The sequence below is a fragment of the Miscanthus floridulus genome, chromosome 1, assembly GCF_019320115.1.
Source record: "Miscanthus floridulus cultivar M001 chromosome 1, ASM1932011v1, whole genome shotgun sequence".
NCBI classification, from domain to species: Eukaryota; Viridiplantae; Streptophyta; class Magnoliopsida; order Poales; family Poaceae; genus Miscanthus; species Miscanthus floridulus.
In genome coordinates, this window is record NC_089580.1 from 37679698 (window position 1) to 37701711 (window position 22014).

The window sequence follows — 22014 nt, forward strand, 5'->3', positions numbered from 1 at the left end:
AAAAAGGTTTTTCATGTGAGTTATCCAAGAGGCAATACCAATAATATGTCGTCATATTTTCTCCTAATTTTTCCACTGGGTTTTTATAGGAGTTTTAGCGACATATCACTTTATATTGCTCCTTATATTTTTTCTGAAATAGTTTTTGGGGGAGTAATCTATATATCGTATCTCCTATATTTTTCCCACCGGGGTTTTTAATGGGATACCAATGACATAATGATTTATTTAAATCACACTCATATATGCTATTTTCTTCTTATTTTTCTATAAGGTTTAAAGGAGTTTTTATAGCATATCTATACATACATATTCCTTAGATTTTTCTCATAGGGTTTTTCGAGGAATCCAAGCATAGCATTGATCTCAAAGAAGATTCGATCAAGGAGAAGATTCGATCAACAGATGAAGAGAATTAGCAGTTAGTTAGTATAAGCAGTTAGCACTACGAAGGGGCATGTCCCTTCGGTAGTAGACTGTTCCAGTGAACAGTTGACTTTTCCTGAACAGTCACGTCCATACGACGTCCGTACGGCGTCCATACAGCGCAACCCTTCACTTGTATATAATCTAAGAAATCAATGAAAACAAGAGTTGTTCCCAAATTATTGTTCATTTTCATTCATTTTTAATACTCTAGAATTCAGTGAGCGATGATGTGTCTGGCTCTGCTAAAGCTGAACCACATGTGCCTGCAGAGCACGTTTAGTTCACTTTGCCTTTGGTTCGACGGTCGCGATTGAATGTTGCATTGCATGTGCAAAGACCATGGATGAAAACGGACCGGATACGAATGGATATTACTCATATTATATTTGTTTTCATATTTCTGTCTAGATTCGGATTCGAATATGGATATTATCAACCATACCGGATATGATACGATTGAATGTCGACATCATAAATATGCGATTTTATTATTCGGATATGGATACGGTATCATACGTTGAAAATCCAGATTCAGATACGGACAGATCTGAACCCTCTAAACATATTCGATCTTAATACGGTCGGAAAATATCCATAAAACATTGCACTACCTCGAGCTAGAGCTGACGATCAGTTCAACCTTGCACTGGCACAAACATGGAGGGGGCAGTGTGACCTCCTGCCCTCCTGGTACTGTATTTGTACACTATACACAGCGGAAATTCAATTGTTTGGCTGAGTGCCTGTTTAGTTCCCTTCCATTTTGCAAAATTTTTCAAGATTTTTCGTCACATCGAATCTTTGGACGCATGCATGAAGCATTAAATATAAATAAAAAATAAAATTAATTACACAGATTAGACGAAATTCACGAGACGAATCTTTTAAGCCTAATTAAACTATGATTGAACACTAATTACCAAATAACAACGGAAGTGCTACAGTGTCATTTTGCTAAAAAAATTGCCAACTAAACGAGGCCTGACTGACAGCAGATATGCAGCTGCTGACCATCAGCATCCAAACATTCCATTCCATGACATTCCTTATATATAAAAAATAACATTCCATGCCATTCTTTCATTCCCGTCCTTCCGGCACTACTCTAGCGGCAGCCAACGAATCACCAGCTGTCGCGCTTTGCCGTAGTCCCTGCCACCCGGCCCCACGCGCCCTCTCCAGTCTCCAGCTGTGCAGTGCGGCCGACCACGACGACAGTCGACACGGACTCCCCCACTTCACTGTCCCGTGGTCCCCGTCCAGCTCACCGCCGACCCCCACTCCACGGCTAATCCCTTCCCATTCACCCACCGGGCCTCCCGTGGATTATTTATCACTGGTTAGTTTGATATGAGAGAAAAACACTACCTCCAATTGAAAATTTACGATCATTTATGAACAAACGAACAGGGTGCAAATAACCAAAACCAAGGACAGATCAACTCCACCCCCCGCACGCGAATCCAAAATTACTCCGCAAAATCCCGGGGTTTATCACTCAATCGCCGATCGCTAAACCCCGCAAGGAAGGTGGTCACCGAGCGGACGCGCCGATCCAATCCGCGCGGCACTGCGTCGTGCGCGCGTCCCCCCACCCCACGTCGCCGTCTCGTCGGTGCCGCGTCCTTTTTCTCTCCCCCCCTCCGTCGCCTTCTCGCGCGAGCGCCACCACTTGCTCCCGCGCGAGGTGAGGTGAGCACTGGGTTAGGGCCACTGCCACTCCCACCGCCACCACTACTTGGCTGGGCTGCCTCTGTCTCCTCCCATCGGCGCGCGAGCCCGGGGGCGATTCGGCGCTGGCACGCGGGTGGGGAAGCCGAGGAATGCGGTGAGTCGGTGGGGGTCCGGCCTTTGTGAACCGTAGAGGCTCGGATTGGTGCGCCATGGGCAGCGGCGACGCTGCGGTGAGTGGCAGGCATTTCGGGGATGGGTATTGGGGTTTTCGTCAGCGGTTCGTTTGGGGATTGAGCTGAAGGTGTTTTGTGTGTTTTTTTGTCTGTTTCTTTCTGCGCGTGCGAAGAATTCGGGGAAGCATGTGGCCGGGCAGGTGTGCCAGATCTGTGGCGACGGCGTGGGCACCGCGGCGGACGGGGAGCTCTTCACCGCCTGCAACGTCTGCGGCTTCCCCGTGTGCCGCCCCTGCTACGAGTACGAGCGCAAGGACGGCACCCAGGCGTGCCCGCAGTGCAAGACCAAGTACAAGCGCCACAAGGGTATGCCAACCTCTTTCATTTCCATGCATATTTTAGGTTATTTTAAGTGCAGCAGGTTAGGCTTACTGAAACCAATCAGGTAGTTGCATTTTAATAGCTAGGAGCAGGTGTTAATTCAGTGGCTGGCAAATTTATTCAGATTCTCACCGTAAGCTACCTCTTTCAGTGGATTGTACTCAAATTGTAGTGTTGAGTTGTGTTGCATTGCCGCCAAGAGCAGCAAATAAGAGTGGAGTTTGTTGGCTTCAACCACGGCCAAATCTTATTCCTTACTCAATTGTGTTCTGTTGTTTAGGGAGCCCACCAGTACACGGTGAGGAAAATGAGGATGTGGATGCTGACGATGTGAGTGACTACAACTACCAAGCATCCGGCAACCAGGATCAGAAGCAAAAGATTGCTGAGAGGATGCTCACCTGGCGGACAAACTCACGTGGCAGTGATATTGGCCTGGCTAAGTATGACAGCGGTGAGATTGGGCATGGGAAGTATGACAGTGGTGAGATCCCTCGTGGATATATCCCGTCACTAACTCATAGCCAGGTTGGAGTTGAAACTTTAGACTTTTAAGGTGATTATGTTAAATATAGTTCAGAAGACAGAACTAATGTTCAGTTCCTTCATATGGATTGTTTTTACAGATCTCAGGAGAGATTCCTGGAGCTTCCCCTGATCATATGATGTCTCCTGTTGGGAACATTGGCAGGCGTGGACATCAATTTCCTTATGTCAATCATTCTCGTATGTTTATCAATCATCAATATCTCATGTTTTGTTGGCTACTGCTGCATCTACTACGATCTAATTTCTGCGTCTTGGTTCGTATCAGCAAACCCATCGAGGGAGTTCTCTGGTAGCCTTGGCAATGTTGCATGGAAAGAGAGAGTGGATGGATGGAAAATGAAGGACAAAGGTGCAATTCCTATGACCAATGGGACAAGCATTGCTCCATCAGAAGGGCGTCGACTTGATGATATTGATGCTTCTACTGATTATAACATGGAAGATGCCTTACTGTAAGTTCGCATATGCTTGTGTATACCTTTAGCCAGCTCCAAATGTACCAATAATTAATGTTTCCTCCTTTATCTGTACTAGTAGTGTTAACAGTAGTTTGTACTTTGGTGTGTTTAGAAATCTAAGACAGTTTGTCAAATCATGCCTTTTGAACAAATTTTATGTAGATCACTGATTTCAGAGGAAATACTTATATATTATATTATATTATATGAATGCAGATATCGGCTATCGCTATCAAACATGTAAATGCTGACTTTCATGTTACTTTTAGCAATAACCTTTGTGGATCCATATTGCAGGAATGATGAAACTCGGCAACCTCTTTCTAGGAAAGTGCCAATTCCTTCATCCAGAATAAATCCATACAGAATGGTCATTGTGCTACGTTTGGTTGTTCTATGCATATTCCTGCGCTACCGTATCACACATCCTGTAAACAATGCATATCCACTGTGGCTATTATCCGTCATATGCGAGATTTGGTTTGCTCTGTCCTGGATTTTGGATCAGTTCCCAAAGTGGTCCCCAATCAACCGTGAAACTTACCTTGATAGACTGGCTTTAAGGTGATGTGAAGTATTTACTGCTAACTCAAAACTGTCTTTGTTGTTCTATGACTGACAATTTCACAATGCTACTTCCATTGTCAGGTACGACCGAGAAGGTGAACCATCTCAATTAGCTCCTGTTGATATTTTTGTCAGTACTGTGGATCCTATGAAGGAGCCTCCTCTTGTCACTGCAAATACTGTGCTTTCCATCCTTGCTGTCGACTATCCGGTTGACAAGGTATCTTGCTATGTTTCTGATGATGGAGCTGCTATGCTGACTTTTGATGCGCTCTCTGAAACTTCAGAGTTTGCTAGAAAATGGGTTCCGTTCTGTAAGAAGTACAACATAGAGCCTAGGGCCCCGGAGTGGTACTTTGCTCAGAAAATTGATTACTTGAAGGACAAAGTTCAAACTTCATTTGTGAAAGAACGCCGGGCCATGAAGGTATATTTGATATTTATATATTTGTGTGTAGGTTTTGGCAGTTCCTTCTGCTGTATGACGTTAATTTGTATTTTGAAACATACTTGACAGAGAGAATATGAAGAGTTCAAAGTCCGTATCAATGGCCTTGTAGCCAAGGCACAAAAAGTTCCTGAGGAGGGATGGATCATGCAAGATGGTACACCTTGGCCTGGGAACAATACTAGGGACCATCCTGGAATGATTCAGGTTAAGCTCAATTTTTTTTGCCCTAAACTATTTGACCACAACATAGAGGGTAAGGCTTGCCACTGACACCCTTCCCCAGACCCCGCACAGAGCGGGAGCTCTCTGCACTGGATACGCCCTTTATATATTCCCAGCACAGAATGATTATTGTTGTTTGCACTTTAAACTCAAAATTGTGGTCATTCTCAGGTTTTCCTAGGTCACAGTGGAGGCCTTGACGTTGAAGGCAATGAACTTCCTCGTTTGGTTTATGTGTCTCGTGAAAAACGTCCTGGATTCCAACATCACAAGAAGGCTGGTGCCATGAATGCACTTGTGAGTGGCTAAATACAAACAATTTCAAAATGCATCTTGCGAACTTTAGTTACTTGGATGTAATGGAGGTTGAATGTTTTCTGCAGGTTCGTGTGTCAGCTGTCCTTACTAATGGGCAATACATGTTGAATCTTGACTGTGATCACTACATCAATAATAGCAAGGCTCTCCGAGAAGCTATGTGCTTCCTTATGGACCCAAACCTAGGAAGGAATGTCTGTTATGTCCAATTTCCTCAGAGGTTTGATGGTATTGATAGGAATGACCGATATGCAAACAGGAACACTGTGTTTTTCGATGTAAGCTAGCGTTATCCTTTTAAAGTTTTTTGGGCATCCACTTCCACATTTTCATGAGGCATAAAGAAAACTTGATGAATTAGTGATGCTAATACTTGTTATGTGATGAAGTTTTTGAGAATCCGAGCGCAATGTGCCAGGTAATTATCTGTATTTCTGTTTGCTGCAGATTAACTTGAGAGGTCTTGATGGCATTCAAGGGCCAGTGTATGTGGGAACTGGTTGTGTGTTTAACAGAACGGCCCTATATGGTTATGAGCCTCCAGTCAAAAAGAAAAAACCAGGCTTCTTCTCTTCGCTTTGTGGGGGAAGGAAAAAGACGTCAAAATCTAAGAAGAGGTCGGAAAAGAAGAAGTCACACAGACACGCAGACAGTTCTGTACCAGTATTTAATCTTGAAGATATAGAGGAAGGGATTGAAGGTATCATTGAGTTGTGTGTGTGTGTTTTAATTCGAGTAGATGTGCATTCAATATTTCTGATTTTTGTTCACCACGATTCAGCTGCCCATTTACTTGTTTTTATCTGTTGTAAATATAAGGTACCATAGACAAGTAGAGTTACCTTTCTTTTATCCTTGATCTTTTATCTTGTACTTCACAATCTTCATAGGTTCTCAATTTGATGATGAGAAATCGCTGATTATGTCTCAAATGAGCTTGGAGAAGAGATTTGGCCAGTCCAGTGTTTTTGTAGCCTCTACTCTGATGGAGTATGGCGGTGTTCCACAATCAGCAACTCCAGAGTCTCTTCTGAAAGAAGCTATTCATGTCATCAGCTGTGGCTATGAGGACAAAACTGACTGGGGAACTGAGGTAATTACTCCTGAAGTTATGACTAGTAACATCAGCGTTGCTGATGCTCGTGCTATTACTTGCTACTAGCACACGCAAGGAAATGTTGAGATATGAATTGATGTTTCTTGTCTGGTTTGCTCATAAAACCTTTGATTTTTGTGATAAATATCTACTTCTGTTGTTGGAAATGATATATTTGTTATTGAATTGATGTTTTCTTGTCTTTAATATGGTGCACCGCAGATCGGATGGATCTATGGTTCTGTTACAGAAGACATTCTCACTGGATTCAAGATGCATGCTCGAGGCTGGCGGTCAATCTACTGCATGCCTAAGCGACCAGCTTTTAAGGGATCTGCTCCTATCAACCTTTCGGATCGTTTGAATCAAGTGCTTCGGTGGGCTCTTGGTTCCATTGAAATTCTTTTCAGCAGGCATTGTCCCATATGGTATGGCTATGGAGGACGGCTTAAATTCCTGGAGAGATTTGCTTATATTAACACAACAATTTATCCGCTCACATCAATCCCACTCCTCCTGTACTGCATACTGCCAGCAGTTTGTCTTCTCACTGGGAAGTTCATCATCCCAAAGGTAAAACACACACATTTATGTACTGTGCAGGCAGAATTGCAAAGAATTGATTCTGACTGCTTTTATTTTTCTTGAATGCAGATTAGTAACCTAGAGAGTGTTTGGTTTATATCACTCTTTATCTCGATCTTTGCCACTGGTATCCTTGAGATGAGGTGGAGTGGTGTTGGCATTGATGAATGGTGGAGGAATGAGCAGTTTTGGGTTATTGGTGGTATTTCTGCGCATTTATTTGCCGTCTTCCAGGGTCTCCTAAAGGTGCTTGCTGGTATTGACACAAGTTTCACTGTCACTTCTAAGGCCACTGATGAAGAAGGTGATTTTGCCGAGCTCTACATGTTCAAGTGGACAACGCTTCTGATCCCACCAACCACTATTCTGATCATCAACCTGGTCGGTGTGGTTGCTGGCACTTCCTATGCGATCAATAGTGGTTACCAGTCATGGGGACCTCTTTTTGGGAAGCTCTTCTTCGCCTTCTGGGTGATTGTCCACTTGTACCCCTTCCTCAAGGGCCTCATGGGGAAGCAGAACCGCACGCCGACCATTGTTGTTGTATGGGCTATCCTCCTTGCATCGATCTTTTCCCTGCTGTGGGTTCGTATCGATCCATTCACCACCAGGGTCACTGGTCCTGATATCGGAAAATGTGGCATCAACTGCTAGAATGAGCTGAATATATTAAAGAGTGGAACTAGCACCCATTGTGTCGTAATTTATCAGTGGGTGTCTCTTTCTATAGTATGCTAGGAACTTGGTCGGGAGAAGTTAATTACATATGGTGTAATATGTACCTCCGCTAGTGTTTATCCATAAGTTAATATAATATATATAGACTGCCTAGCTTGTCCGAAAGTTTATGAGAGTATCAGCGAATTATGTATGGCCACCAGGTTGATTTAGTGTGTACATTCAAATCTCATCTGCCAATATCAAATGCGTTTACCATGAAGCATCAATTATAGCTTTGCTTAAAAGAATTTAGAAGAATGTTGCACAAACCAATTAACAAATACAATTACACCATTTTTTGACTAGTTTGTGTATACCCTCGTATTTACATGCTACAAATTGCTCAAATCCAACCCATCCTAGCTTATGTCAGTGCAGGGCTGTGGGAGAACTGTCCCGGATTTTCTCCATTTTGCATTCTGGCATGTGCTTTGTGTATTGCCCTTGCCGTGCTGCATTTTTAGGTTGATGTTTTGCAAGGTAATGTCTTGGCATGGGACATTCTTGCTGCAGTTCATCTTGATGGCATCCTTGGTGGTGGTTGTCCCTCTGATGTTCTTGAAGACGACATTGCTGACCTCGACAGCCGACCCTTGCGCTTCGCATGGCTTGGCCTTGTCGCAGTAGTTCTGGTCGATGATTATTGGGTTCTTAACATCATACATGACCATGTTTTGGAACGTGATATCCTTGGCGTATCCACTTCCTCCCTGGTATGTTTTGATGCGTGCTCCGTTAGTCGTGCCATATAGTTGCACGGAATCTATGGTAATGCCAGAGACTTCAGCTCTTGAGTTGTCATCTCCTAAGCTTCCTATACTGATCCCATGTCCAGGACCACAAACAACTTTGGAGACATGAAGATTATGAGTCCCGTTCTCGATTGACATGCAATCATCCCCTGCGAAATTCAGCGGTGATGAGTTCACCGAAAGCTTGAAGATGCAATAATGGCATATGTTGTATACGATGCGAATAAGTATTCGCATCAAGCTACTTACCTGTCTTGATCTTGCAGTTTGTGACGCGTACATCCTTGCTCCGAGTGATGTGGATGCCGTCGGTGTTAGGGCTCGTGCCAGGCGCTGTGATGGACAACCGCGCCAGTAGCACATTGGTGCAATCCTCGACTGACATGTGGATCTGTTGGCTGTTCACAATTTTCAGATCCTCCACTCTCAGATTGGTGCAGTAGTGGAATGACAAAGCCGTTGGAGCTTCCTTGCAAGGCTGAAGAAAAGAGAAGCCAATTCTGCTAAGTCAGGACACTCACCTCCTAGTAAAGCACAAGCTTACAAATATTCAGATAAATAAACCAAAGGGTCGGCACCACACTTACCAGAGCCTTGTTGATCTTGCACGAGTGTGGCCACCACTTCTCGCCATTGCCATCGATGGCGCCACCGCCATTGACGGTAAGCTTGTTGACGCTTCGGAACACGATCCAGTGCCTCCTGTCCTTGTCGCTCCAGTCCGCCCTGTTCGGCGACGCCACCAGCGTTCCCTTGACCGTGAGAGTAACGCTGGACTTGCACGGGCCCTGGAGAGTGACAAGCTTGAGCAGGTAGTGCCTGCTGTCTGGGACGAGCACGACGGCCGGTCGTGGCGAGGCGCACGCCGCCTGCCACGCCCTGGCCAGCGCCTGCGTGTCGTCGTGGCTCCCATAGCCACGGGCGCCGTAGCGGTCGACGCTGAACACGCTCTGCGACGACGGCGACGCCAGCGACCTGCCCCTGGGAGCGGCGGCGGATCCATTGGCGCGGGGGCTGTGCAAGTGGTTCGTGCCGTCAGCCGTGTCGTCATTGCTCGCTCCTGCAGCCTCAAGAGTGCCGGACATGAAGAGCATCGCGAGGAGAGGCACCATGAACACAAGCTTCACCAGCTTCCTGCTGGATGCCATTGTCAGAGCTACGCACGCGCGCTGTGCAGGTGGTGAGTTGCGGCCTCGACTTTGAACTCTCAAGTGAACAAAGATCACCGAAAAATACAAAGATCACAACAGAACTGAAGGCGATAGTGCAGCTTGAGCTTTGTATCTGATCGCAGGGGACTTGTTGCTAGGCTTGCTCTGCTTGGTGATGGTGTTGGATTGGATGGTGACTTGGTGAGTAAGCAGCATGCCAACGGCCGTATATATAGGCGCGCGCGATGAGGCGGGATGCGTTGCTTGTGAAGAAGAGTTAGGTTGGCAGCAGATATGTGCAGTGGAGTGTGCATGCATGCTTTGCCATGCATACCCCATGGATTCCTGAGATTCTTCAGGCATGGCAAAAGGAGATAAATGTGCCTGAATCGTGTCCACCCGCAGGTATTTCTCACGACGAAAATTCTAACGTTTGTTTGCTTGCCCGCTGCCGTTGATGCGAGTACGTCCGATAGTGCACGTGCACGAGTGTTTGTGTACGTTTGTTCTCAGGACAAGTCAGCATGTCCATCAGATTCTTTGCAGTGCACTCCATGAAAGTTGGAGCATGAGGGCCCCCACGGCAGTGACAGTTCATAATTCGGTTAGGCGTATGTGAGGAACTGAACCATGCTTTATATAATTTCCCGATATGACGATGTCCGGAAGCAACAGGGGCTTATAACGTCCGGAAGCAACATACTAATATTATAGCATTCAACGTGTCGGTGATGATGCAATCTGCTACTATAAGCACTTCATAAGCCAGCCGGTTCAGTAGTGCAAGAGTCAGCACAATCGACGCAAGCAATCGATCATGCATCTGTTTACAATGTTTCAAACTATGTATTGCAGCACCAATTATATAATATCTCACTAGCTATTACAAATTGAAGGTCCTAACGAAGCCTCCACATTAATCCTCGTTACAAGGCGCGGTAGAAAAAATAAATTCTTGAAATTCTTATAAAAACCCAGAAATATATAGTCATCACAATTCAGTAGTACGTCTCTAACCAATATTGACATAACCTTTTTGAATTTACCCACCTGTGCTATTATGGTAAATTGCTGATCCTTCCATTATCATAGATAATCTAAGCTAGTGACCCATTAAATTTTAATCTAAATTGCCACTTCTGCCACCATGAAAAATCCCTCAAAATAAGTATATAGGTAGCTCAACTGCTTAGATTTCTTATAACGTTTTACACGGATCGCAACAAAAGTAAAATCCGTTGCCCCTGCTAGCTTGATGTCTTGATGAGCCCCTGCCTGTAGTGCCTACCTTAATTTTCACGTTTGCTGATCTTTGTTGCGCGCGTTTTAATTGAGCAATCGACTATGATCGAGAGAAGTGGAGACGGGTACGTACGTGATGCATAGTGCATTGCATGGTTCAGATCGAGGTCGTGTGCTGCCAAACTCCATCGGGTGACTTGCCGGCCCAAGCCTTGCCGGCCGGTTGCCGCGCGCCCTAGCTGGATCGATAGGCTGGAGGTAGACCGGTCGTTGCATTGCATGCATGGAGAGTACGCTACTTTTCACTTTTCGTGTGCTGGAAGAGAATCGATTAACGCCGCCAAACGAAATGAAGGCCCAAGTACACGTAACATCAGGACAAGCAGGTCTCTGTTTCATTTGGGGCGCGCGGAGGGTGAGGTCACTCTCCAACTCCAAGTCTCCATTATGGATGGCACTAATTAATTTGCTTATTTTATTGCTCCAACTAGTGAGTTATCTGTTGATACATTTTCATGTCTGTCTCCGAGGTGCATAATAAACTGCTAGCTGTGTGTTTGGAATTTCGGCCAAAATTTCGCGATTTTCTATCCTATATATTGGTGACCTCAGGTAAATATATATACCGTTAATCTCATTTTTTTCAGTCAAATGAGATTTGTTCGGATTCTCTAGTTTTTAATCAAAATTCCACAAATTTTAAATATTTTTTGGGGGTTCTCAAGATTTTTATTTGTATCGTCTCCTCCGGGATTTGTTCTGAACCGGTAGGCCGAACCCTGACTATCAGTGTCATATGCTTCCAAGTTCTAAGAGCATCTTTAAGAGTTTCCAAAAGTCACTCCTAATCTAGATTTTTTTGGCAAGATTAGAAAGAAACTGCTCTCCAACGGCTCCCTATCTCAACTCCCAACCCTTACCGCACTTGGCAAACTAGACCAGATCGCACCGATGTATAACGCGTGTATGCATCGGCTTGCTTGTGAAGACCGCCAACAGGGACTGGACATGTTCCGCTGGTCAGTTGATAGGGTGTATCTTTTTTTCGCTAAATTGTTTTTTAGTTCAAAACACCTCCTAGAAAAATCAAGTATGGATGCCAGCATTGTCTGTAAGTCAGAAACCGAAGGCTTAGCGAAAACGCTAGCACATCGGCATAAAGAAAGCACATCAGCTTGGTATTCAGGCAATTTGAGGTGTACAATGCTCTGCTTCGCCCTCCCTAGTCTCTACAATTGATTTAAGGAAAGTAAAATACTTTACCTTGTAATTTGTATGAATAATGATAGCTATGGTTCATTTTAGAGTTTAGATTGTCTTGAATTTAGTTGGGGGTCTCTACAATTTTCCATTTTCATTCACTGGCCACATCACCCACGCATTTCAGGCTACAAATCTGAAGCTATACGTGACCTTACAGGAAATGGATTTACAAGAAAGGGAAAGTATTCCTAGAAATACGAACTGTTGCTACTTTGTATAAAAGAATATACATGAAAGTTATATGAATGAACCAATTAACGAATACACAGTTAGCAATACAAAGTTACAGGTTTTCACAGGTGTCAGAAAAAACAAGTCAATTGAGAAAAAATGCACACTCCTTCCCCTGAGCACCCACCCCTCGGGCGACTCGGGGGCGACCCCGCCACTGGCACCCTAGCCCCCCCTCCGTGCCTCCCCTCAGGCCGCCGTCGCCGCCCTCGAACGTGCAGCGGCGGCAGCCCCGAAAAAAGGGGCTCGTGTGCACCTCCTCTCCTTCCCCGCCGTTCCTCCTCCTCCACCCCCTCCACCTTCTTCTCCGGCGAAGCGCGGTGGCAGCCAGCCGGATCCGGTGTCCCTATGGTCCGATTGGTAGTTGCCATGCACGGATCCGCTTCGATCGGTGGTTGCCCTGCCAGATCAGGTCTCCACGGGCCAGATCTCCTCGACGGCGCCGGGATGCCCGTGCCTAGGGCCGGCGGCTGCCCGACGCCGGGCTACTTGCACCTGCGAGGTCTGCGGCGGCCTGCTGGGTGCTGCCCGTGGCGTCCATCGACAATGGCGGGCGGCAGCTGCCCGACCGGCCGGAAGCTGGATCTGGCTGGTCCATGGCCGGCTTGGTGCATGCGGCTACGTTCCTGGCGGTGTGGGGCATCTCCGGCGCGGCTAGCGAGGCATAACCAGTGGATCTGCGTCTGGCTGGCTAGCCGGGCTGGATGTTGGCCATGGCCATGGCCGAGCCACCACCTTACGGTGGCCAACGCCCCGGGGCCGGGGCCAAGGGACGCCCCCAACGACCGTGGTCGAACAAGCTCATGGGTGTAAATCATGTCCATCTTCTCGCTTCGGGGCGGCGGCGGCAGCGCAACCTGCGTCATCCACCTTCCTGAAGGCGTCGTCGAAGGATCATTTCGTCGCGTGGGTCGTTGGGGCTGTGAAAGGTCCTAATATAGCTAGAGGGGGGTGAATATCATATTAAAAATCTACAAGATCACTAGAGCAATTTGATTAGTATGACAAATAGCGAATTGCAAACTTGCTCTAGCTCTATAAGGGTTATGTAGGATCTCTGATTAGCCTAGAGGGGGTGGGGGTGAATAGGTCTGTTAAAACAAACACTCAAACTTTCATCAAATTCAACCTGGGGCACTGCCGCTCTGTGCCCACGGTGCTGCCGAGCAAGAACAGCGGTACTGCCGCACCTGCAGACAACTTCGTGGAACAATTCAAAAAATGTGAATAAAAACTTGAATCGGATAAATTATTGAGCTTCCTGCAGGTATATGTAACACAGATCAACAGTTAGAAGTGATAGGAACACCACACACAAGTAGATTGGCCACAAACCCTAGAAATCACCTTAACAATAATATGAAATGCAAATGATGTAAATCAAGCACAAGGTGACACGATGATTTATCCCATGGTTCAGCTCGACACCAAGGCTTGCCTAAGTCCACATTGTTGAGGTTAGCCACTAAGGCTTAGGACTTTGCAACTCTTCCTTGTTTTCAAGTCAAGAGACTCAACTCTTGAGATGAGGGGTGAGTTTACTAGCTTCAAGAGATGGTTACAAACCTTCCGGGGCTGCCACACAAGTTGGCAAGCTCCACGAGCGACGCTCTATCTGGCGAGGAGCAAAGCTCCAAGAGTAATAAACATAACCGCCGCCCAAAACATGAACCAAGTGCTCTTTTGAGTTGGGGAATCAAAGGATCTGCTCTCTAATCAAGTTTGGGACTTTTTTTCTCAAGGATTGATAGGGAAATCAATGTAGAAGCTTGGGAGCTCAAGGTCACCAATGGAGGAGAGAGAGAAGAGCACTCTGTTGTGTTCTGGTCGAACTGAATAGGTTGGAAGAAGAGAGAGACGTTAGGGAGGAAGGGGAAAGGTATAAATACTCCAGCCCCCAACGGTCACTTAAGTCGTGGCAGTGCCGCTCTGCGGTAGTGCCTCTCTTCATATACGGCACTGCCGCACCAGGCAAGACAACAAGGGTAAGAGTGAAGTGTTGGCTATCTTGGCCATGAAACAGAGGGTATATGTGTAGGATTGAGCACTTGGTAGCACATGCTGGCTTAAGCATTGTGTCCCCCTTTATAGTACGACTTTTCTTGTACTCAAATTCAAAATATAAAAGAATTTAAACCTCCTTTGAGTTTGAAGCCATCAACATTTGTAATTGGGGGCTCCTCCGTTTCATGTAACATCCTCGAATATAGATTCTCTGCTTGTCATCTCGATAAATCTTATTAGTCCTCTAATTGCGTGGTCATTATCACCAAAACCCATAATTAGGGCTTGATTGCACTTTCAGGTTGCAAGCCACCTATCCAACAATTCTAGTTACTATGATCAGTAGGCACACAATTTACTAAGTCACTACTCACTAAGAGCTCTCACACTTGCTACACTAAAGAAATCCGCTAGATGAACTTAAACTACAAAGCAAGCTCTCAATTCTAGCTACACTAAAGAGCTTGCTACAACTAGTTTATGGGAATATAAATGAGTGAGTAGGGTGGTTATACCGCCGCGTAGAGGAGTGAATCAATCACAAGATGAATACCAATTCAATCATCAGGAGAATACCAAAGGGCAAGAGACAACCAATTTTTCTCCCGAGGTTCACGTACTTGTCGACACGCTAGTCCCCGTTGTGTCGACTAACACTTGGTGGTTCGGCAGCTAAGAGGTTGCACGAACCTCATCCACACAATTAGACACCGCAAGAACCTACCCACAAGTGAGGTAACTCAATGACATGAGCAATCCACTAGAGTTACCTTTTGGCTCTCCGCCGCAGAAGGCACAAGACCCCTCACAATCATCGAGAGATGGCCATGAACAATCACCAACTTGTGCCAATCCCCCTCTGCTGCTCCAAGCCATCTAGGTAGCGGCAACCACCAAGAGAAACAAGAAATCCGTAGCCACAATAATCTCCAAGTGCCACTAGATGCAATCACTCAAGTAAATGTACTTGGAATCACTCCCAATCTCACTATGATGATGAATCGATGATGGAGATGAGTGGGAGGTGTTTGCTTAGGCTCACAAGGATGTTAGAAATGTCAAAGTGCCAAGAGAGTGAGCCCCAAGCTGGTACCTTTCTATTTATAGAGCCCCAAGACTCAAAGATCCGTTGGGCACTCTCAGGCTGACCGAACGCACTGACCGAACACGCCCTTGCGTCCGATCGGCCAGCGTTCAGTCACACTGATGGCTGCCACGTGTCTCCATTTAAACTTCAGCCATCGGATGCCAACGATCACTTAATGTTCAATGCGTAGTCAAACAATCGGCCGGACACGCCGCTTCAACGCACCTGACGTAGAGCCACGCTGTGTCCGTTCAATTTCAGTAAGAGTCCAGAGACGTTTTTTGTTGACCGGACGCGTCAGGTCATGAGTGACCAGACATGCCTAGGAGTCCGGTCAGCTCCCCGCATCTTTGCCTGTGAAAAATCTATCGACGTCAGCGTACGTCAGCCATGTCCTAACGCAGCCCCTGCGCGTCCGGTCGCGTGCTAACCTCTGCGTCCGCTCGCCTGAAGAAGTGATCGAACACGCCGGTCAGGGCCAGAGCCAGCGTCCAGTCCTTCAGCTCGCCCTCGGCCAGACAGCGCTTCTTCGCTATAATTGACCAGACACGCCCAGGGTGAGTCCGGTCACCCCGCGGCCAGCGGCCAGTCGTGGACTGTCTCCTCCTTTTCTTTTTCTAAGTCCGCAACCGCTTCACCCTTGCTTCCAACTTGTTAACCACAAAGTGTAGAACTAGTGTGCACTAGTGTTAGCATTTTTCAAAGCATTTTACAAGGGTCAAGGTTAGCACACTAGGTTCCTAAATGCATATACAAGAATCATGGCACCTAGTGGCACTCGATAAACCATTTAGCCAAATATTTCCCCTCTTTATAGTATGGCTATCGATCCTAAGTCACTTACACCCTTTATGGTGTCTTGAGTGCAAAACAAAAACCTATCTTATACCTTTGTCTTGATCTTCTCAGTTTTTGTTTTTTCTCTTTCTTCTTTTCCAAGTTAGAGCTTGATCATCATCAACACTTGTCCATCTTCATCTCCATGGACCTCACCTTGCTCACTCACTTGGATTGCACCAACCTAGCTCATATCACCACTCATGACAAAGGTTAGTGCTAGGTCTCATCAATTATACAAAACCAAACTAAGGCTTTCAATCTTCCCCTTTTTGGTAATTGATGACAACCTATTTACAAAGATATTCAATGAAATTTTCTTGGATTCATGTTGCTTGCCCAAGCATATTACCATGTGTAAAGATTATGGACAAGTTTTATCAACCTAAATTGGTAGTATTAGCTTCCCCTACATCTGTGCTAAGAGTTTGGATTTGAAAGCTTGCACATATGCATGGATTGGAAATTTGGGAGAGTAATAGCTACCAAATGATGCTAAGGTGTAAAGAATGGACCTTTAAAGCGTGATACCAATCAGAGTTGCCAATATACACCATCCTTAGCACCGTTAGTAACTAGACATTCACAAAAAACTAGAAAACCCCGTGAGATCAACATTATATGAAAGGGTCTAGTTTTTACATGGTGAGCACAAGTCTAGTTACTCTTCCTATGCATGCTAGTTTTCATTTCATCAATCATTTTCTACAATCTAGCATACATCACACAAGCATGGAAAGGGAATTTAAAAACTTGTGCCATACAAGCAAACATATGTAATGTACATACAAGTTTATGAGCTTGCTCCCCCTACTTGTGTGCTTCAAATTTTAATTGATCCCCTTATAATGTCATATTTCATTTGTTTGCTCCCCCTATCTTACTATCTTTGTGAATTCTCTCTCCCTTTATTAACAATTAACACAAAAGGTGAGCTCAAATTTTAGATAGGTTGGGGTGAAACCATGTGAAGTGAGGATCATTTTTCCAATTTGGTTCAATCTAGATTACTTGCAAAAGATATTTAACTCGGTTTGATCCAAGGGCAAGCTTCTTCAGTCCTTCAAATAAGGGTTATCATGCACCATGTTGAGTTAAATACTTATAGCTCATTCTCTAGATTAAACACTAGGTTCACAAGCCCACAAACATGTCATATGCTATCACTAGATCATTTTAAGCATACAAACAATAGTGGTACCATACAAGCATTAAATTCATTTGATTTCCATGAATGAGCCTAAGATATGATATGAATGATTAGATGCACTAAACAAGTCCTTAGCAAAGGATGAACGACATGACAATCAATTTTACCTTGCTTTGCTCGAAGGAGAGGCATGTCATATAGTGGAGGTGCATCAACACATATTTGAGAAGTCAAGTATGTTCAATTCATTCCTTAGCTTGCAAAACCTCTTCTCATCAAGTGGCTTGGTGAAGATATCGACAAGTTGATCATCGGTGCCCACACTCTCAATGCAAATGTTCCCTTTTTGTTGGTGATCTCTAATGAAATAGTGGTAGACATCAATGTGCTTTGTTCTTGCATGTTGAACTGGATTGTTGGTGAGCTTGATAGCACTCTCATTGTCACATAGCAATTGCACTTGTTTGAATTTGATTCCAAAGTCACTCAAAGTAGCCTTCATCCAAAGTAATTGAGCACACCAACTACCAGCCGAAATGTACTCCGCTTCGACGGTTGAAAGTGCTACACTATTTTGCTTCTTTGATGACCAAGACACAAGTGATCTTCCCAATAGTTGACATGTATCCGATCCATTCACCACCAGGGTCACTGGTCCTGATATCGGAAAATGTGGCATCAACTGCTAGAATGAGCTGAATATATTAAAGAGTGGAACTAGCACCCATTGTCTCTTTCTATAGTATGCTAGGAACTTGGGGGAGAAGTTAATTACATATGGTGTAATATGTACCTCCGCTAGTGTTTATCCATAAGTTAATATAATATATATAGACTGCCTAGCTTGTCCGAAAGTTTATGAGAGTATCAGCGAATTATGTATGGCCACCAGGTTGATTTAGTGTGTACATTCAAATCTCATCTCCCAATATCAAATGCGTTTACCATGAAGCATCAATTATAGCTTTGCTTAAAAGAATTTAGAAGAATGTTGCACAAACCAATTAACAAATACAATTACACACCATTTTTTGACTAGTTTGTGTATACCCTCGTATTTACATGCTACAAATTGCTCAAATCCAACCCATCCTAGCTTTTGTCAGTGCAGGGCTGTGGGAGAACTGTCCCGGATTTTCTCCATTTTGCATTCTGGCATGTGCTTTGTGTATTGCCCTTGCCGTGCTGCATTTTTAGGTTGATGTTTTGCAAGGTAATGTCTTGGCATGGGACATTCTTGCTGCAGTTCATCTTGATGGCATCCTTGGTGGTGGTTGTCCCTCTGATGTTCTTGAAGACGACATTGCTGACCTCGACAGCCGACCCTTGCGCTTCGCATGGCTTGGCCTTGTCGCAGTAGTTCTGGTCGATGATTATTGGGTTCTTAACATCATACATGACCATGTTTTGGAACGTGATATCCTTGGCGTATCCACTTCCTCCCTGGTATGTTTTGATGCGTGCTCCGTTAGTCGTGTCATATAGTTGCACGGAATCTATGGTAATGCCAGAGACTTCAGCTCTTGAGTTGTCATCTCCTAAGCTTCCTATACTGATCCCATGTCCAGGACCACAAACAACTTTGGAGACATGAAGATTATGAGTCCCGTTCTCGATTGACATGCAATCATCCCCTGCGAAATTCAGCGGTGATGAGTTCACCGAAAGCTTGAAGATGCAATAGTGGCATATGTTGTATACGATACGAATAAGTATTCGCATCAAGCTACTTACCTGTCTTGATCTTGCAGTTTGTGACGCGTACATCCTTGCTCCGAGTGATGTGGATGCCGTCGGTGTTAGGGCTCGTGCCAGGCGCTGTGATGGACAACCGCGCCAGTAGCACATTGGTGCAATCCTCGACTGACATGTGGATCTGTTGGCTGTTCACAATTTTCAGATCCTCCACTCTCAGATTGGTGCAGTAGTGGAATGACAAAGCCGTTGGAGCTTCCTTGCAAGGCTGAAGAAAAGAGAAGCCAATTCTGCTAGGTTAGACACTTCCTAGTAAAGCACAAGCTTACAAATATTCAGATAAATAAGGGTCTGTTTGGTTTCCATAAGTCAGGTGACTGAAAACCAGTGACTTATAAGTTATGCCTGTTTGGTTGTAGATGACTTATAAGCTCATTAAAGGTGTGGGCCCCACGTGGAAAAGGATAACTTATAAGTTTTAAGCAGGGGTGGACCAACTTAAAACTTATAAGCAGGGGTGACTTATAAGTTGGTGGTGTTTGACAAAATAAGTCACTTATTTTACTTTTTAACTTATAAGTAGTTGACTTATTTGGAACCAAATAGGCCCTAAACCAAAGGGTCGGCACCACACTTACCAGAGCCTTGTTGATCTTGCACGAGTGTGGCCACCACTTCTCGCCATTGCCATCGATGGCGCCACCGCCATTGACGGTAAGCTTGTTGACGCTTCGGAACACGATCCAGTGCCTCCTGTCCTTGTCGCTCCAGTCCGCCCTGTTCGGCGACGCCACCAGCGTTCCCTTGACCGTGAGAGTAACGCTGGACTTGCACGGGCCCTGGAGAGTGACAAGTTTGAGCAGGTAGTGCCTGCTGTCTGGGACGAGCACGACGGCCGGTCGCGGCGAGGCGCACGCCGCCTTCCACGCCCTGGCCAGCGCCTGCGTGTCGTCGTGGCTCCCATCGCCACGGGCGCCGTAGCGGTCGACGCTGAACACGCTCTGCGACGACGGCGACGCCAGCGACCTGCCCCTGGGAGCGGCGGCGGATCCATTGGCGCGAGGGCTGTGCAAGTGGTTCGTGCCGTCAGCCGTGTCGTCATTGTTCGCTCCTGCAGCCTCAAGAGTGCCGGACATGAAGAGCATCGCGAGGAGAGGCACCATGAACACAAGCTTCACCAGCTTCCTGCTGGATGCCATTGTCAGAGCTACGCACGCGCGCTGTCTTGCGGCCTCGACTTTGAACTCTCAAGTGAACAAAGATCACCGAAAAAATACAAAGATCACAGGGGACTTGTTGCTAGGCTTGCTCTGCTTGGTGATGGTGTTGGATTGGATGGTGACTTGGTGAGTAAGCAGCATGCCAACGACCGTATATATAGGCGCGCGCGATGAGGCGGGATGCGTTGCTTGTGAAGAAGAGTTAGGTTGGCAGCAGATATGTGCAGTGCAGTGTGCATGCATGCTTTGCCATGCATACCCCCATGCAGGCCCCATGGATTCCTGAGATTCTTCAGGCATGGCAAAAGGAGATAAATGTGCCTGAATCATGTCCACCTGCAGGTATTTCTCACGACGAAAATTCTAACGTTTGTTTGCTTGCCCGCTGCCGTTGATGCGAGTACGTCCGATAGTGCACGTGCACGAGTGTTTGTGTACGTTTGTTCTCAGGACAAGTCAGCATGTCCATCAGATTCTTTGCAGTGCACTCCATGAAAGTTGGAGCATGAGGGCCCCCACGGCAGTGACAGTTCATAATTCGGTTAGGCGTATGTGAGGAACTGAACCATGCTTTATATAATTTCCCGATATGACGATGTCCGGAAGCAACAGGGGCTTATAACGTCCGGAAGCAACATACTAATATTATAGCATTCAACGTGTCGGTGATGATGCAATCTGCTACTATAAGCACTTCATAAGCCAGCCGGTTCAGTAGTGCAAGAGTCAGCACAATCGACGCAAGCAATCGATCATGCATCTGTTTACAATGTTTCAAACTATGTATTGCAGCACCAATTATATAATATCTCACTAGCTATTACAAATTGAAGGTCCTAACGAAGCCTCCACATTAATCCTCGTTACAAGGCGCGGTAGAAAAAATAAATTCTTGAAATTCTTATAAAAACCCAGAAATATATAGTCATCACAATTCAGTAGTACGTCTCTAACCAATATTGACATAACCTTTTTGAATTTACCCACCTGTGCTATTATGGTAAATTGCTGATCCTTCCATTATCATAGATAATCTAAGCTAGTGACCCATTAAATTTTAATCTAAATTGCCACTTCTGCCACCATGAAAAATCCCTCAAAATAAGTATATAGGTAGCTCAACTGCTTAGATTTCTTATAACGTTTTACACGGATCGCAACAAAAGTAAAATCCGTTGCCCCTGCTAGCTTGATGTCTTGATGAGCCCCTGCCTGTAGTGCCTACCTTAATTTTCACGTTTGCTGATCTTTGTTGCGCGCGTTTTAATTGAGCAATCGACTATGATCGAGAGAAGTGGAGACGGGTACGTACGTGATGCATAGTGCATTGCATGGTTCAGATCGAGGTCGTGTGCTGCCAAACTCCATCGGGTGACTTGCCGGCCCAAGCCTTGCCGGCCGGTTGCCGCGCGCCCTAGCTGGATCGATAGGCTGGAGGTAGACCGGTCGTTGCATTGCATGCATGGAGAGTACGCTACTTTTCACTTTTCGTGTGCTGGAAGAGAATCGATTAACGCCGCCAAACGAAATGAAGGCCCAAGTACACGTAACATCAGGACAAGCAGGTCTCTGTTTCATTTGGGGCGCGCGGAGGGTGAGGTCACTCTCCAACTCCAAGTCTCCATTATGGATGGCACTAATTAATTTGCTTATTTTATTGCTCCAACTAGTGAGTTATCTGTTGATACATTTTCATGTCTGTCTCCGAGGTGCATAATAAACTGCTAGCTGTGTGTTTGGAATTTCGGCCAAAATTTCG

General features: G+C 45.6%; 3 protein-coding genes across 3 annotated transcripts; 1 reads left to right on the top strand and 2 right to left on the bottom strand.

The window, feature by feature from the left end:
* Nucleotides 1-1861: 1861 nt before the first annotated feature.
* LOC136485209 (probable cellulose synthase A catalytic subunit 2 [UDP-forming]) lies at nucleotides 1862-7746 on the top strand. Its single transcript, XM_066482160.1, has 14 exons — nucleotides 1862-2333; nucleotides 2450-2642; nucleotides 2938-3185; nucleotides 3284-3383; nucleotides 3472-3658; nucleotides 3962-4228; nucleotides 4313-4658; nucleotides 4749-4886; nucleotides 5076-5201; nucleotides 5288-5500; nucleotides 5670-5922; nucleotides 6113-6315; nucleotides 6541-6891; nucleotides 6973-7746. The coding sequence occupies exons 1-14, from the start codon at nucleotides 2313-2315 to the stop codon at nucleotides 7555-7557; spliced, it is 3231 nt and encodes a 1076-aa protein (XP_066338257.1). The 5' UTR covers nucleotides 1862-2312; the 3' UTR covers nucleotides 7558-7746.
* Nucleotides 7747-7862: 116 nt separating this feature from the next.
* LOC136485304 (polygalacturonase ADPG2-like) lies at nucleotides 7863-10192 on the bottom strand. Its single transcript, XM_066482241.1, has 3 exons — nucleotides 8963-10192; nucleotides 8625-8853; nucleotides 7863-8524 (listed from the first exon to the last, which is right to left on the bottom strand). Exons 1-3 carry the CDS (start codon nucleotides 9521-9523, stop codon nucleotides 7983-7985), a joined length of 1332 nt encoding a protein of 443 aa, XP_066338338.1. The 5' UTR covers nucleotides 9524-10192; the 3' UTR covers nucleotides 7863-7982.
* An 8205-nt stretch (nucleotides 10193-18397) lies between these two features.
* LOC136479405 (polygalacturonase ADPG1-like) lies at nucleotides 18398-20234 on the bottom strand. Its single transcript, XM_066477285.1, has 3 exons — nucleotides 19674-20234; nucleotides 19075-19303; nucleotides 18398-18974 (listed from the first exon to the last, which is right to left on the bottom strand). Exons 1-3 carry the CDS (start codon nucleotides 20232-20234, stop codon nucleotides 18433-18435), a joined length of 1332 nt encoding a protein of 443 aa, XP_066333382.1. The 3' UTR covers nucleotides 18398-18432.
* Between the last annotated feature and the right edge of the window lie 1780 nt (nucleotides 20235-22014).